General features: G+C 37.8%; 2 protein-coding genes across 2 annotated transcripts in view; one reads left to right on the forward strand and one right to left on the reverse strand.

Annotated features, from left to right (window-relative positions):
* LOC134671479 (UDP-glucosyltransferase 2) overlaps window positions 1-8,461 on the forward strand; it is a 64,993-nt gene extending 56,532 nt beyond the window's left edge. The window contains exon 6 of the mRNA XM_063529345.1: window positions 6,670-8,461. Within this exon, the coding sequence (XP_063385415.1) occupies window positions 6,670-7,250 (581 nt within the window). The 3' untranslated portion in view covers window positions 7,251-8,461. The remainder of the gene's footprint in view (window positions 1-6,669) is intronic.
* A 1,375-nt stretch (window positions 8,462-9,836) lies between these two features.
* The window catches only part of LOC134671615 (uncharacterized), a 61,389-nt gene continuing 55,557 nt past the window's right edge, over window positions 9,837-15,668 (reverse strand). Inside the window, exons 26-27 of the mRNA XM_063529474.1 lie at window positions 12,368-12,726; window positions 9,837-11,275 (exon numbers count right to left, since the gene is read on the reverse strand). Of these exons, the coding sequence (XP_063385544.1) occupies window positions 12,608-12,726 (119 nt within the window). The 3' untranslated portion in view covers window positions 9,837-11,275; window positions 12,368-12,607. The remainder of the gene's footprint in view (window positions 11,276-12,367; window positions 12,727-15,668) is intronic.

Genomic DNA, 15,668 nt, shown 5'->3' on the forward strand with positions numbered 1-15,668 from the left:
GCCCGGCTTTGGAACGCGTACAGCGTGCCACGTGCGTCGGGCGTAGCCCGACGCTTTGAGTATGAGGGTGCCTTCGGCGCCCAATTTGGTAAGCGTACAGCGTGTCACGTACGTCGGTCTACGCCCGACTCTTTTAGTATGAGGGCGCCGAAGACGCCCAGCTTTGAAACGCGTACGTTACGCCCGACGCTTTGATTATGAGGGAGGCGCCCGGCTTTGGAACGCGTACAGCGTATCACGTACGTCGGTGTACGCCCGACACCTTTAGTACGAGGACGCCGAAGGCGCCCGGCTTTGGAACGCGTACAGCGTGCCACGTGCGTCGGGCGTAGCCCGACGCTTTGAGTATGAGGGTGCCTTCGGCGCCCAATTTGGTAAGCGTACAGCGTGTCACGTACGTCGGTCTACGCCCGACTCTTTTAGTATGAGGGCGCCGAAGACGCCCAGTTTTGAAACGCGTACGTTACGCCCGACGCTCTGAGTATGAGGGCGCCGGAGGCGCCCGGCTTTAGAATGCGTACAGCGTGTCACGTACGTCGGTCTACGCCTGACTTTAAGTATGAGGGCAAGGCGCCCTCATTTGGAACGCGTACAGCGTGTCACGTACGTCGGTCTACGTCCAACACTTTTAGTATCAGGGTGCCGTAGGCGTCCGGCTTTGGAACGCGTACAGCTCGCCACATACGTCGGGCTACTCCCGACGCTTTGAGTATGAGGGCGCCGAAGGCGCCCGGCTTTGGAACGCGTACAGTGTATCACGTACGTCGGTCTACGCCAGACTCTTTGAGTATGAGGGCGCCTCGGCTTTGGTAACCATACAGCGTGTCACGTACGTCCCTTTTAGTATGAGAAAGTCGAAGTCGCCTGGCTTTGGACCACGTGCAGCGCGCCACGTTGTCGGGCTACGCCAGATTCTTTTAGTATGAGGGCGCCGAAGGCGCCCGGCTTTGGAACGCGTACAGCGCGACACGTACGTCGGGATAAGTCCGAAGCAGTGCCGGATTAAGATATTTTGATGCCCTAAGAATTTCTAGACCATGGTGCCCCCTCTCCCTAGGGTCATTAAGGTTACATTTTTTTTTTGGTAAATTGAGTGAAGTTCATTGCCGCATTACAGCTGAGAATGGGAATCAGTCACATCATTTTATCACGAAAATTGACAGTGCCGCAGCAGTAATGTTGCAACAGAGTACCTAATGCTGCTGCAGTCGCCACCCGAATGTCACCTTTATCATATGTTAGGTTAGAACGTAATCGAAAACGCGAGCGAAGCGAGCGCGAAAATCTTTGGATATAAAAACGCAATATGATAGACAGTTGTACACTTTTACTTTTAGTATGGAAATCAGTCACATCATTATATCACGAAAATATACAGTACCGCAGCAGTAACGTTGCAACAGAGTAATACTGCTGCAGTCGCCACCCGAATGTCACCTTTATCACACCTTAGAAAGTTATTAAAAACGCGAGCGAAGCGAGCGCGAAAATTTTTTGATATAAAAAAACGCAATTTTACTTTTAGTCCCAATCAGGCGCGAATTCAGGATTTCATACAAAGAAGGGATGGGACAGTTTTCTATCAGCCTAGCTTCGCATAGGGCTCGATATTTAAGGGTCTCAGCGAGGTTGTTTTCATGCATAAAAGATGCAAGAAAGCAGTGCTTGGAATTGACCAAGTGAATTGAATTGGCGAAGTGTGAGCAAGGCAGTAGGCCCAGCTGCGAAAGAGGAAAGCTTGGATTTGGATCCACGCCCAAGTGTAAGTAAGGCAGAAGATCAACTTTGCCGTAAGGCAGAAGGCCTCGCATAAGACCTAACGCCGAACGGCAAAAGATTGGGTTGAAATCGAATCTATGCATGTAATCACGACTCTTCTACTGCTACCGACCAAAGAATTACGCGCCATTATTTTTGCAAATTAGCTTTTGGACAGCTAAAAAAAATCGTGTGGTAAAAACGATGTGTCTGTCCCTAATTTTAAAATTTGTTCCACTTTTTCAACCTGGCATTTTGGTGCCCCCCCTGAACGTGGTGCCCTAAGCACGTGCTTGATTTGCTTATTGGTTAATCCGGCACTGGACCGAAGGTTTTACTATGAGGGCGCCGAAGGCTTTGGTAAGCGTACAGCGTGTCACGTACGTCGGGCTTAAGGAATATATGCAAATCGCTTATTTTTTGTATGGAAATAACCGCGGTTTCGGTTAAAAACCGATTATTTCTATACAAAAAATAACCGATTTGCATTCCGTAGTCGGGCTAAGGTTAAGGCATTCAGAAGTTAAGGTGTAATAAAGAAACTCAGATAAATAAATATATACCTACATACAAACACGAACGCTGAAAACACAATACACTCTTTCTCTATTTTTGTGGGTAGTCGTGAAAAAGATGGCACTGTGCAATGAGGGGTAATTAATTCACTGTCGTTTAATTTTGTTGTATATTATTAAATCGACATAATTATTCAATTAAATTTGTTCATGTCCGTACCCCCTCATCTAAACTTAGAGTTAATTTGGTAAAAGCCTTCCTCGGTGGCTATTCATGTCACTACGTATTAAATTCAGAGCCATCTGTTAGTTTACCAGGGTACTCAATAGTGGTAGCACATATTTGAAAAAAGTTTGCCCCTCCTTCCTAAGTAGCGCCATAAGATTCAGGGGCAAACTTAAATCAAGCGAGTGCTGTGGCTACCCCCCCTTTTAAGGGTTAAATTTTTATAGCCTATAACCTGGCCGGAGATTTTCTCGACAGATTAGTAAAGGCTGCTATTTAACTGATCACCAGATTTAATAAAATTTAATACCAAAAAAATCTACTTTACCACCCTAAAATAATGAATGATCACCAAAATTATAACACCATTTTAATGTGAAATGATTACCAATTTTATTACATTTTACTATCCTATTAAAGGAAATTACACCAAATTAATCATTATCAACCCAAAAATTGTAAATAATTACCAAATTTCAAACCCCAGTTTAATGTCAATTGATAACCAAATTTTTACATCGTGCTATCCTATTAAATAAAATGACACCAAAATAATCATTGTAAACCCAAAAATAGTAAATGACCACCAAAATTAGAACTCCATTTTAATGTAAAATTATAACCAAATTTTTAAATCTTGCTATCCTATTAAAGCAAAGCAAAATTTTCTAGTAGCATTTCGTTTCTGTATGGGTTGCAGTTCAAACCTAATCTAACCCACTTTTCTAGTAACATTTCGTTTCTGTAAGGTTCGCAGTTCAAACCTAACCTAACCCACTTTTATAGTAGCATTTATTATCTGGAAGGGTCGCAGTTCAAACCTAACCTAACCCACTTTTCAAGTAGAATTTCGTTTCTGTGTGGGTCGGAGTTCAAAGTTCAAACCTAACCTAACCCACTTTTCTAGTAGCATATCGTTTCTTTAAGGGTCACAGTTCAAACCTAACCTAACCCACTTTTCTAGTAGCATTTCGGTTCTGTAAGGGTCGCAGTTCAAACCTAACCTAACCCACTTTTCTTGTAGCAATTCGTTCTGTAAGGGTCGCAGTGTTAACCTAGCCCACTTAACTGATAGTAGTACAAACCTAACCTAACCTACTTTTCTAGTAGCATTTCAGTATGCCTACCTAAGGTATGCGGTGCGGGGTACGGGGGTTGAGCGGGAGGGGCTAGTAATTTTGGCATCATTTTACTTTATTTGGTAATATGTATAAATTTTTTGGTATTATAGTGGTTTATTTAGGTGAAAATATCGCATTTATTTGGTCTTCAAGATTTGGTGATCATTAATGATTTTTGGTAATCATTCAATATATTTGGTATTCGAATACAATTTGAAGTGCAGTCGTAATTAAAATGGTGGTACTTTTGTAATTTTAGGCCTTATTTTTTTGGTGTTCAGTAATTTTTTTTGGTATGCATGATTTTTTTATTTAGGGTACCAAAGTATTTTTTGGTGGTCATTATATTTGTAGCCATTAGTAAAGTTTGCATCAAAATCCGTTCGGCCGTTTTCACGTGATGCGCGTTCAAATAAACAGACAAACAGATAAACAGATAAACAGACAAACAGATAAACAGACAAAAATTCTAAAAACTGTTGGAACGTGTTCTGTTATCGATTCTAAGTATCCCCAGCCAACTTTTTTTCAAATATCTTCCATGTACAGACTTTCGACCCTCTACAGCTTTATTATATGTATAGATGTATAGATAGTTCCATTACTGGCTCATCAAATGTTCTGAAACCAGTAAATGAACAGTGTGTTCATTTACTGGTGTCGCGTAGATTTAATTTTTTTCCCAAATGTATATGTAAACGCAATCGTATTGAGCTTGTTTTTTGTGATTCTGCATAGAAAACGATTCTGATTCATTTAGCCAGTATTGGAACAAACCAAATTTCTATAGTCCATTTACTAGATTTGTCATGCCTATGTATGAACGATACAAAATTTGGCTTGTTCATTCATTGGATTTCTACAAATTCTATGTATGAACAGTGTAACCACGAACAATGCAGTGACAAGTTTATTATTTTAAGCATTATTTGATGAGCATGACCCCTTTTCATCAAAATATGCACGTTTGGTTCTTGTTTTAATGGTTGATTTTATTTTTTCCGTTTAATATGTAACGGGTTTCTATGTTACCTATTGGTGAATAACCATCATTTTATTACATTCTAATCGATTCGAAGTCAATATGGAGTGATAAAAAGATATAAACGCTATCGCTATACCTATTAAAATAGCACCGGAAACGGTGTTTGTGATAAAAATGATTTTAATATGCTAATTAAAAAGAGTTAAATAATGTTCATTCACTAGTTTTTATGTTCATTCATTAGGTTTTTGGGTAGTTTTTGGTAAATTCTGGTATAACTCAAAAACTATGAAAGTAACTAAAAATCGCAGAAATTACTTTCTTATTTATTAAATGAGGTTTGATTAAATTGCAGTTAATTATTATTATTACAATTGTTAATGAATGCTGAGCAATGATTTTTCAAACTTGGATAATTGCTTAAGTGTTCATTCACTGGTGGTCTTACCCTAGGATCCCACATATGGCCGACCTTCACCAATCTGTCTGACGAATGAAACTATGAAAATATGAAAGAAAATATGTTCCAGAACATAAATAAATAGGGTTGCCTAAAGAAATATGGTCAAGGCTATTTTTAATAAATTTTTGAAAAAAATCGTCAGACAAATCGCTGGAATTTGCCGAAAAAAATTGTTTTCAAAAATGTATTTTCTTTCATATTTTCATAGCTTCACCCGTCAGACAGATTGGTGAAGGTCGACCATATATGTGGGATCTTAGACCATAAGTAGTTTTTAACGGCAAATAATGATATGCCGTCAAAAACTAAAAAAAACCTAACGCTGACTTGACTGCTGCGTGGCGTTGATCAGTCCCCTAAATGTGGTTGGTGCACTGGCCCTTAGATTTTACACGTCTTGCCCAATAAATGTAGCTTTGTTATGAAGTTACAAACTAAAACTCGCTTAAAACTTAATATTGATCATATTAAAAATAAATTTTCTTTTCTCAAAACTCGTTTCATACTGCATTCAATTATCTCTGTGATACGATTAAATACACAATTTTCTACATCTTCAGCTTCGTTCAAATTGAAAAGGGAATATCCATAACTCGCGATTCTCGCGAAGCAATGTCTCGTTATTGGCGTGACACTTGTTTCGTTCTCGCAATTGCGCAGTTAGAGATTTATTGCTAGGATAAAATATCAGGCGTTATTTTGTTTTGGTGCTTTATATCTATACCTAAGCTAAAGAATTGACATTTAATATCCTAAAGTACCTTTGAAGATACACAACATAAACTCTAAAACAATTTAAATGTAAGGTATCAAATTCTTGTTATCATTGACTTGCTCTTATAACATTGGACATTCAATTATTATTTCCATTAAGTAACTCAACTAGGTATATTGTAAACGAAACACAATTTAGCAGTCATGTCAAATTATAATTAAATTGGAATGTTAATAAGTGTCTGTCATCAAAATGGTTTATATTACAAACTTTGAAACGTTGTTACTAGTATTATGCAGATTGGATTGTTCAATGGTTAACAAATGGAACGCCAGGCATACACTATTTACGAAATATAATTTGATATTTATGTAACTGTGCCGTCCAGCAGATTATTTTAACAGCGTGGTAATATTCACGGCATTCACGGCATATTATTTACCAGTAGCTTTTCGGCGAAGGAAAAAATCGTGAGGAAAACTGCATACATTCGTGAAGAAATTCAAAATTTTATGTGATGCCCATCCTCTCACGCGCCTATTCCCAGCACTATAGTTCATGTTTCTAACATAGTTAGCATAGTTGTTATAGTTCGTGTTTTTAGCATTAGAAAGAACTTGCAAGAAGGTAAGCGATCTTGACATGTCTTTTAATTGAAAAACGCTTTATAAAAATCAAAAACGATTACTTATGAAAGCCGAAGAATATAAATGATCGTATTAGATTCATAATTGTTACATAAGTATTTGCCGTAACTTATTTTTAAATGTGTTTTTCAATTAAAGGACTAAAAAAACGAACTATAGCTGATGGGACTTATATAGGTTGAATAGTCATATTATTAATGTATAAACATTATAGACTGATTTTCTATTTTTTTCTTCAGGTCACCCAAAGATCAAGGCGTTCATCACTCACGGAGGGTTACTCAGCATGTTCGAAACAGTCTACCACGGGGTACCCATAGTCACAATCCCAGTATTCTGTGACCACGATGCCAACGCCGCCAAAGCTGAAATCGACGGCTACGCGAAAAAGCTAGAGCTCCAGCACTTAACATCGGAAAAGCTTTATGAAGCGATCAAAGAAGTCATAAACGTGCCAAAGTATAAGGTAGAAGTGAAATACCGACAAACACTCTTAAGAGACCAGAAGGAAACGCCTTTAGAACGCGCCGTGTACTGGACTGAGTACGTCATAAGACATAAAGGAGCGTACCACCTCCAATCACCAGCCAAAGATTTAAACTTCATCCAATATTACTTACTAGATGTCGCCGCTTTGATTATACTTGTAGTTTTCACAACAATATCACTTATTACCTATGTCGTAAGGGTCGGTTTCAAACGGTTAGTCAAATATGTGCAGAATAGACAGATGAACCAGTTGCTGGATAAGTCCAACGATTTGTTAAAGCGGTCGAAGAAACTTATCGACCACACGGCGATGTCGAAGAAACATTTGTAAAATTATTGAAATGTAGGTAAAAGGTACAATATTTTTTTGTTAAAGGCATAATCATGCTTGGAGGTTTATTTTGTACATATAAAAATCCAGTGCAATGAAAATTGTTGTGTAAGAAAAAACAATAAAATTCTTCAGAAGTAGGTGTTATTAGGCCGGAAACTAAAATACGTACATAGGTATTTTTTTTGTAATTTGTATATAATTATCTTTCTTAGAAACATCGATGGGGTGATTAGATAATTGAGAGCGCCATCTGTTGACCACTAGAAGAAATATGCTTTGTTGTCTTATTTCTGATCTATGTGTTTGTCTCTATTTTTCTCTAAATCGAACTTTTTATGCGGAAGTGCACGAATGGTATCGGGCAAAAGTTGTGTATAAAATTTCCATTAATTAGCTTGGTTCGTGTTGAAAAGTCAATAGATACAGCTAGTTGAAATAGCGGAAAGGAAATTTGTATTATTCTTTGTACAAAACTACACAATAAACACTGTCTGTTCTTAACTGAAGCTAACATTGCGATACGAAAAGTTACAGTTAGCTTGCATTTTCCTTAAAAAACTCTCACTGAAAAACTCGATTTTTAAGGATAGAAACGGGTGATGAGATCAAAAGCCAGCTGTGCTAATTACATATTATTTTATTTTAGGGATAGGATAATCGTGATAATATGTTCGCTCAAAAATGCCTTTGTAATAATAATGTGAAAAGTATTTCGGTATAGTGTAGGTACATCCATTCGGATCGTTTATATACAATATATCCAAATAAATACAGATGTACACTTATTATATTTATAGTTTTGATTAATTTTATATTAAATCTAAGCAAAGTGATCAACGATGTTTTACAATAGATAAAAATACCCAGTTTCATAGTCTAAACTAAATGACCAAGTGATATGATTTAACTATATAACCTTCTTTTAGTTAAATATACAAAAGGGAAATAAAACTATAATGTATATAGATAATGAATTTAAAATAAGAATCATTGGTGGCCTAATGAAAATGACTGTATATAATGACTAGTTACTAATACGAAGTTACCATTAGAGATTATCAATATACCTACGATTGTTACCATGATTTGACTTGACGCTTTGATCTCGGACTGTCTAGAACACAAAATGACTAGTGTAGTATTTTGCCTATATCCCTTTTAGTCTACATCGCAAACGGTCTAGAACACAAAATGACCACATATAGGTAGGTTAGGTTCGTTAGGTTTCTTCAAATGGCCGAAGGCCAAACAGCACAGAAATAGGAGCCCCGGCCGCAGGGCCCCGTCGACATCGCTAACGTAAAGATAAACCGACGAAATGTAGGTAAATAAAGGTCTAAATAATTGTAGTCATTTTGTGTTCTAGACCGTTTGCGATGTAGTTTAAAAGGGATATAGGCAAAATATTACACTAGTCATTTTGTGTTCTAGACAGTCAGAGACCAACCCGATTTGACAGGGTACGTACTTGGAACAAGGTATGCACTTACACATACCTACACAATTTTCAAAACACAGTAATTATTCCGTTTAAAAGAACCTGTTAGAGTTACACCAAGAAAATCTGCAACGCTTTTGATAGCACACGCAGTGCAAGTGTTATTTTAAACGTCAACCTTCTATGAAGTTACGACGTATAAATAACACTTGCACAAAATCGTTGCAGACTTTCATTGGTCTAACTCTAGATGGGGAGAGGCCATTGCCCAGCAGTGGGACAGTATAAAAGGCTATTAAAAAAACTGTAGTATTATTATAGTAAGCATAAAAGTGACATTCCATTTCCAACTGCAGCTGCAATACTGTTCATTTTCTATGGAAATTGACAATGACAGCGACGCGTTTCCATAGTAATATGAACAGTATTGCAGATGCAGTTGGAAATGGAATGTCACTCTAAGGGTAACATTCCATTTCCAACGACAGCTGCACTACTGTCAATTTTACTATGGAAGTTGACAATGACAGCGACGCGTTCAGTACCGGTAGTGCAGCTGCGGTTAGAAATGGAATGTTACCATAAGGATCCCTCTCTGAAAGTCTCAAATATCCTCAAATGTGTGGTGTAACTGGTACAAAAGACATAATAAACTGTGAGCATAGGTTGTGTGTACCTGCCTTGTTTTTTGTAAATATTTTATTGATTAAGTTGGAAACAAGTTAAGTTTAAAAAATAAACAAATAAATTTGAGTTGAAATCAATTTGTAGTTTTTTGTCCTATTTATTTATACTCCTTTAACCTCTAGCCGCCCAGAGACCAATAAAAAGGTCTCCTGTTCCATTCTAATTTGAACGTTGTGTTGACAAAATAAAATTTCATTTTGCTTGGCAAGGTTCGACATATGGGCGGCTAGAGGTTAAAACTCAAAGGTGTACCTATTTTGTAAATATTTTGGGTGTGTAAAGGAGTGGGAGGAAAGGATCGCACCACGTAATCACCGATCAGCCGGCCGTCATAGTAAATGCCATTTCGGTTGCGGTCCGGGCCCGGCCCGGTCTAGCGTGAGTCATCCTTAAGTTGATTTTTTTTAAGTTAAGTTGATATACCTTCTAATATCTATAGACCTGAAATGAAACATCACTTAGTGAATTCTATTTTATTTCGACTTACAATTAATTAAAATCACAATTCTAATTCTATTTTAAATTAAATACTTATGTAATGAATAAACTTCAGTGAAAATAGAACTAAAAGTAAGTACATTTGTTTGAAACTTTTAACTACAGAAATAATTTAAAGAAAGACTAGTTATTGTGGTTCTAATAGAATTTCTAATAACCTACTTTTACAATGTAGAAAGTCTTAAGAGTTAAATTAGATACAAAAAGTTTTTACATGCAACGTAAAATATAACAGTAAGAAGTTTGTTTGTAAGTTCTGTATCTGAAAGGAAATTAATATTTTAAGTGCCATTTATAATAAAATACCAAAATATGTAATATTTCTCAGGTAAGTAAGTCAGTTTTGGTACCTATAGGTACAGACCATAACATAATTACAATCTCTAGAATCTAAATAAATAAATACAATTAATGAAAATTTACTTATATTTAGTTTTGTACATCCAGTATCTTACATTGTAATGTATTGTAAAGTTGGTGCAAGAGAAAAAAGAACAAAGAAAAATATGCATGGTTAGGAAAGGACGATGGCAATTATTTTGTATTTCTTGTTTTCTATTAACCTGTGGAGCATCCCAGTATCACAGTATGGAGTTAGTATCACACGTGTGATACTATGGCGCTTCACGGGTTAAGGAAAGAGATAACTCAAACGTTTGGAAAACACGGCGAAGTACAAGAAAATTGACATTAAATTTACAAGTTGTGTTTATCTCAGAATTTGATCATCCGCCTCTGTTGCACTTAGATACTTACAAAATTAATGATTCAATGTCAAAGTTTTAAATTTGAGGTATTTATGTAATCACACAATAGTCAAACGGGGCGGACAAGAAGTGTTACTCTGTTCTGTTGTGTGGTTCTGTCGTGCTCGTGATGCTTCGAGCAACACCGGCTTCCGACACGTCGGAAGTCGTGATGCATTCGATATGATTGCTGGTAGTGGTAGATTGCAGTGCAACATAAACGTATTGTAATACAGCGCGTTATATAATTATTGTAGTAGGTGTAGATTAAGGGTGTCACCACATTTATCGGCTTAAGCCGAAAACAGGCATTTTTCCACATTGCCCAGCAAGTCAAATCGTAGGTATTGCAGTTGTCAAGCTCGGTCTACAACACAAAATACCGCCTAAGTTAGGGTTATAGCCAATTTGAGGTAAGTAAATATCAAAATTACGTTATTGACATAAAGTGACATTGATTTAAAAAATAAAATTACTTATTATTACACCATGAAACCGTCACAAATCAGTTTGTTCGATTGCACATTGCATAGGTTAGGTACTTTATTTGGTGTTGCGAAATGTGGTGACACCCTTAGGTTGTTATCAAACAGTGCCGTTTTCTAATGCGACGCCAGTGTGATATCTGCCTTAGTGCAAGGCCTGAGTGGACGCTCGAAGCGGAGCGTTCGGCGGGGCGTACAGCGTGGCGTCGGGCTCACAAGTGGTTTGAGCAGCGTGCACTAAGGCCGCTCCTATACGTTTGCATTTGTTTAACATGCACGCGGCACGCCCCGCCCCGCTGCACGCCCAATTCGAGCGTCCACTCAGGCCTTACACTTAGGTGCTTTATGAATGAAACATTAGGAACACCTCACTGTGTATCTCGTGTATGTCAGGTGCCGCTCACTGAGTTATATGATCAGTTTGCCCGCACAGTTGGTCACGTGATTCGGGTGACACCTGTTGAATTTCACAACATTCTAATTAAAGTTTATAAATGTATTACAACATGAAATATAGTAGGAATTAAGCCTTATTCATCATTGGCCTTTACGTCTATTGCAGACGATTTATGGTGTAACATACATTACACCGCCTGGGACGGAATTAAGGAAACGCAGGGATGCCCAGCACCTGCATTACCCTCTCGGCTTCATTGTCTTATGCCACAGGAAAGGCGAGCCAATACGTGTGGAGACAGGTCAGCTGCAGGAATCTGCCGCATATTTCAGGTTTTAAGCCTTATTAACACCCAATGATCCTAGACTATAGTGAAGTATATAGTGAAAAGCTACAAATCTTTGTACTTAAATCAAAGAGCCAGATTAAATAAAGAAGTAAATCCGTAGCCAATTAAACCCTGAATCGGCAAAACCCTGGCAAAAGTTTTGTCTATGGAGCCAGAATAAGTCTTATAGAGTCGGACTAAGATAACTGTATGGCATTAGCAATGAAAAAGTGTGGCAATGTCATCATTAATGTCAAATGTCTATGAAAATACGACGTTTTATGACACACCGTCACTCTTCTATTCAAGTCGGTGCAAAGTTAGCTCGGACGGACTCTGTGTAAGGCCTGAGTGGACGCTCGAGTTGGGCGTGCAGCGGCGCGGGGCGTGCCGCGTGCATGTTAAACAAAATGCAAACGTATAGGAGCGGCCTTAGTGCACGCTGCTCTAATTACTTGTGAGCCCGACGCCTCGCTGCACGCCCCGCCGAACGCTCCGCTTCGAGCGTCCACTCAGGCCTTACACTAAGTCCCACTTACACCATCCCACTTACCCGGGGTTAAGTGGTTAAACCGTTAATCCAGCGTCAAATTGTACTTGGAACCATGGTAACTCCAGGTTAACCGGTTAACCCCAGGGTGGAATGGTGCAATTAGGCTTAGTCCTGAATCTAAGCTCTGAATCTGCGGAAATCAGGCAAAACTTGCCGAGCAAGCCTATAGACCATCAAGTAACGGCTCCAGGGGGCCCAGGGGACCAGGAGCCGCCGCGCCCATTACATGACCTTGGCCGGCTCGTGGGCGCCGATCACGCTGACCTCCTTGGCCCCATCCTCGGGCTTGATCTTGGCCACTGACGCTGAGTTTTTGGACACGGCGAAGTTCATTATACCCCCTGGAATAAAAGGAAACTTACATTTATTTAACTTGCAATGTTTGGATGTATCTCACTTACTTAATTAAACTTTCACGTTTTTATTAAAAAGTACAACGGGACTTAATCGCGTATTATCAAGTTTTCGTTTTCGTTTTCGCGTAAGTTTAATTTAAAAACGCGATTAAGGGCCAGTTGCACCAACCACATTTGATAGACGGATCAACATCATTCAAGTGACTCAACAGAGAACTAAAAATTCCCATACAATAAAATTTTGCGAACGCTTTAACGGTGACAGCCGCTTTGGTGCAACCGACCTTAAGTCCCGTTGTACAATTTAATTATTTGTATCAGGCGTATTCGGGAAACGAGATAATTGCAAGATTAGAGACGAACTAGAGATTTTTGGGATCTACATTAGATATCGACTAGATGTGACTTGGATATCTAAGTCATAACTTGTGGAAATCGTTCAAGAGGGCCTCCAGAATCGCGGAAACGTCTAATTTGACATATCTACCTTACAATTATTTGTGAATTAAAATTCCCCCTTACAAATATCTTTAAATTATCCATATCGTAACTTCTTGATGTCTAATAGATATCTAATTCATTTTCCGAATCGAGCCTTATGTATCTGATCTATTATGTACTAGTATGTGTGTTCGGGTCAATTATTGCAAGCTCTTTTAGACCCACTTCCCATTGAAACTTCACATACATATTTTCCTAATGTAAGTCGGGTGACAATAATTTCAGATTTCAGGATAGTAAGTATACAGGATGATTCAGGAGACGTGAGCAGGATTAACACTGCATATTTCGTAAATTATAAGCAACTGTTTCGTATCAATATTAGTGAGATTAACGTTAATTTTGTAGTCGTGTTGAAAAAAAAAGTTATTAATTTATTTACGACATGCGTGGTCACCCTAAATTTAGAATACTAAACTACCAATTTTCTGTGTCTGACTCTAATTAAATGTCATCGCTGTCATCACGGTTGATTACTTTTGAAAACTCGTATCTCACTCAAGTTGACAGTATTTTATTTCGACAGTAAATATTGACGTATTTTCTTCGTAATCAAAATGCTGTCATTACGGTTAAAGAGGTTTTGTGTTTATTAATTAGGTCTTGTAGGGTGACCATGATTGTAGAGAATGAAATTTGCCGTCACCAAAAAGTTAAAAAATAGGAAAAAATGTGGTTGTTTCACCTAAATACGACGGTGATCGATCAATTATCAGTTACTGAGTGTGCAGGATTAGTCCTGCTCACGTCTCATGAATCACCCTGTAGTGTACCAGTTTCAGTGCCAACAAAAGGAAACTTTATTGGCAACATTTAAGGCGTGCTTTTTCCGTAGGAGCTAAGCGAACCAGTTTTTTGAATCCATTAGAAATATAAGAAACAATGTTTTAAAATTGTGAAAAAAATATATCCTATACTTAAGGATCTGGCAGATACGTTTTGGATCTCAAAAACATGATTAGATAAACTTTGCTCGATAGAAAAAAATTCCAAAGTTACGCCTTTTTTTAACAATAAATCCAAACGATATCTACAATACAAACTTTTTTGACTTGTTTTTTACACAAATGTATAGGTAATAAGATAATCTAGACGTTTTGGATCACTTTGTCTCGGTAACATCATTAAAATAATTTCTATGTTTCAATACCTACTAAATCCGCAAGCGCAATCACTCGCGAACGCACTTACGCCCTCTTCAGTCGCGCGGCAGCGCTTGTAGAGGACGGACCTGTGTCAGTGTGTTCCGCGCGGTCACGTGATTTTACCATTTACAAACAATGGAAAACAAAGCATATGAAACGTAAGAAAAAGTCACTAAGTGCTATAAAAACACACTTTCTGATAACAGAAGCATCTAATACTTTACGAGGTGGTTGAAAGCGCCTAGCTTTACTACATCAACAGTTAAAATATTTCAGTATTTTCACTAGGTCAGCAACCAATTTCAATGTAGGTAAATAATATTATATTCCTAGATAATATAATTGTGAGTATGTAAGTATGATATATTTACAGTATTTCACCTTTACTGATATACCTACGTCCGATCTGCAAAATGATTATATTCCTTCGTGCTCTTTGACTCCTTTGAAAATCAGAAATTATTTATTTGGATTGACACAGTATGGGGATGTTACAATATATGTATAGTGTTACGCTTTTAGTATGAGGATGCCGAAGGCGCCCGGCTTTGGATCGCATGCAACGTGCCAGGCCCGTCAAGCGTGCAAATTCATCATCATAATCATAAATTTATATAAATATAAAATGTCAAATTGAAATAATTGAAAAAATTACCATAATAGGCATATCGCAATACAATTATTTAATAACTAAATACATATCACTAATTTTAATATTTGACCACGGTCGACATGAATTAAATATAATTGAGAGTTCCAAGTGCCTACAGGCAGTTCATCTTGTGCTTGGTTGTATTAGTCTTGTTCGAGAAACTGAACACGGTGAAAAATAGAGATAATACTCCTAAAAATACGTGTGATACCTCATTAGATTCGTCATAATGCCTAGAAAAATGTATTCGAAGCGTGTAGTAGCACACACAAAATATCAAAAGTTATAAGCAAAAAAAGGGGGGAAAAGTAGAGATCTTTAATTTCCCCAATATCTCAAAAAGTATTCATATTACGGTGCGAGATGGGTGGGGGGTGCTCGACCAAATGTCATAGAGGGCCCCAAGACAAAACAAAATACATTTAATTTTTTTCAAAATGGCAGACTTTTTTTATTTTTTTTCAAGTTGGTCCGAGCGCGCTGAGATTTGGCATGGCGGAAGATAGAGGCCCCTAAATTCCTATGAAAAAATTTTTTTGGAAAAAATCCAAGATGGCGGAAATAATGGTCATTTTAATTTTGTATGGCAACTTTTAAACGGTGCGAGATGGGTGGGGGGTGCTCGATCA

The sequence above is a fragment of the Cydia fagiglandana genome, chromosome 15 (assembly GCF_963556715.1).
Source record: "Cydia fagiglandana chromosome 15, ilCydFagi1.1, whole genome shotgun sequence".
In the NCBI taxonomy this organism is placed as follows: Eukaryota; Metazoa; Arthropoda; class Insecta; order Lepidoptera; family Tortricidae; genus Cydia; species Cydia fagiglandana.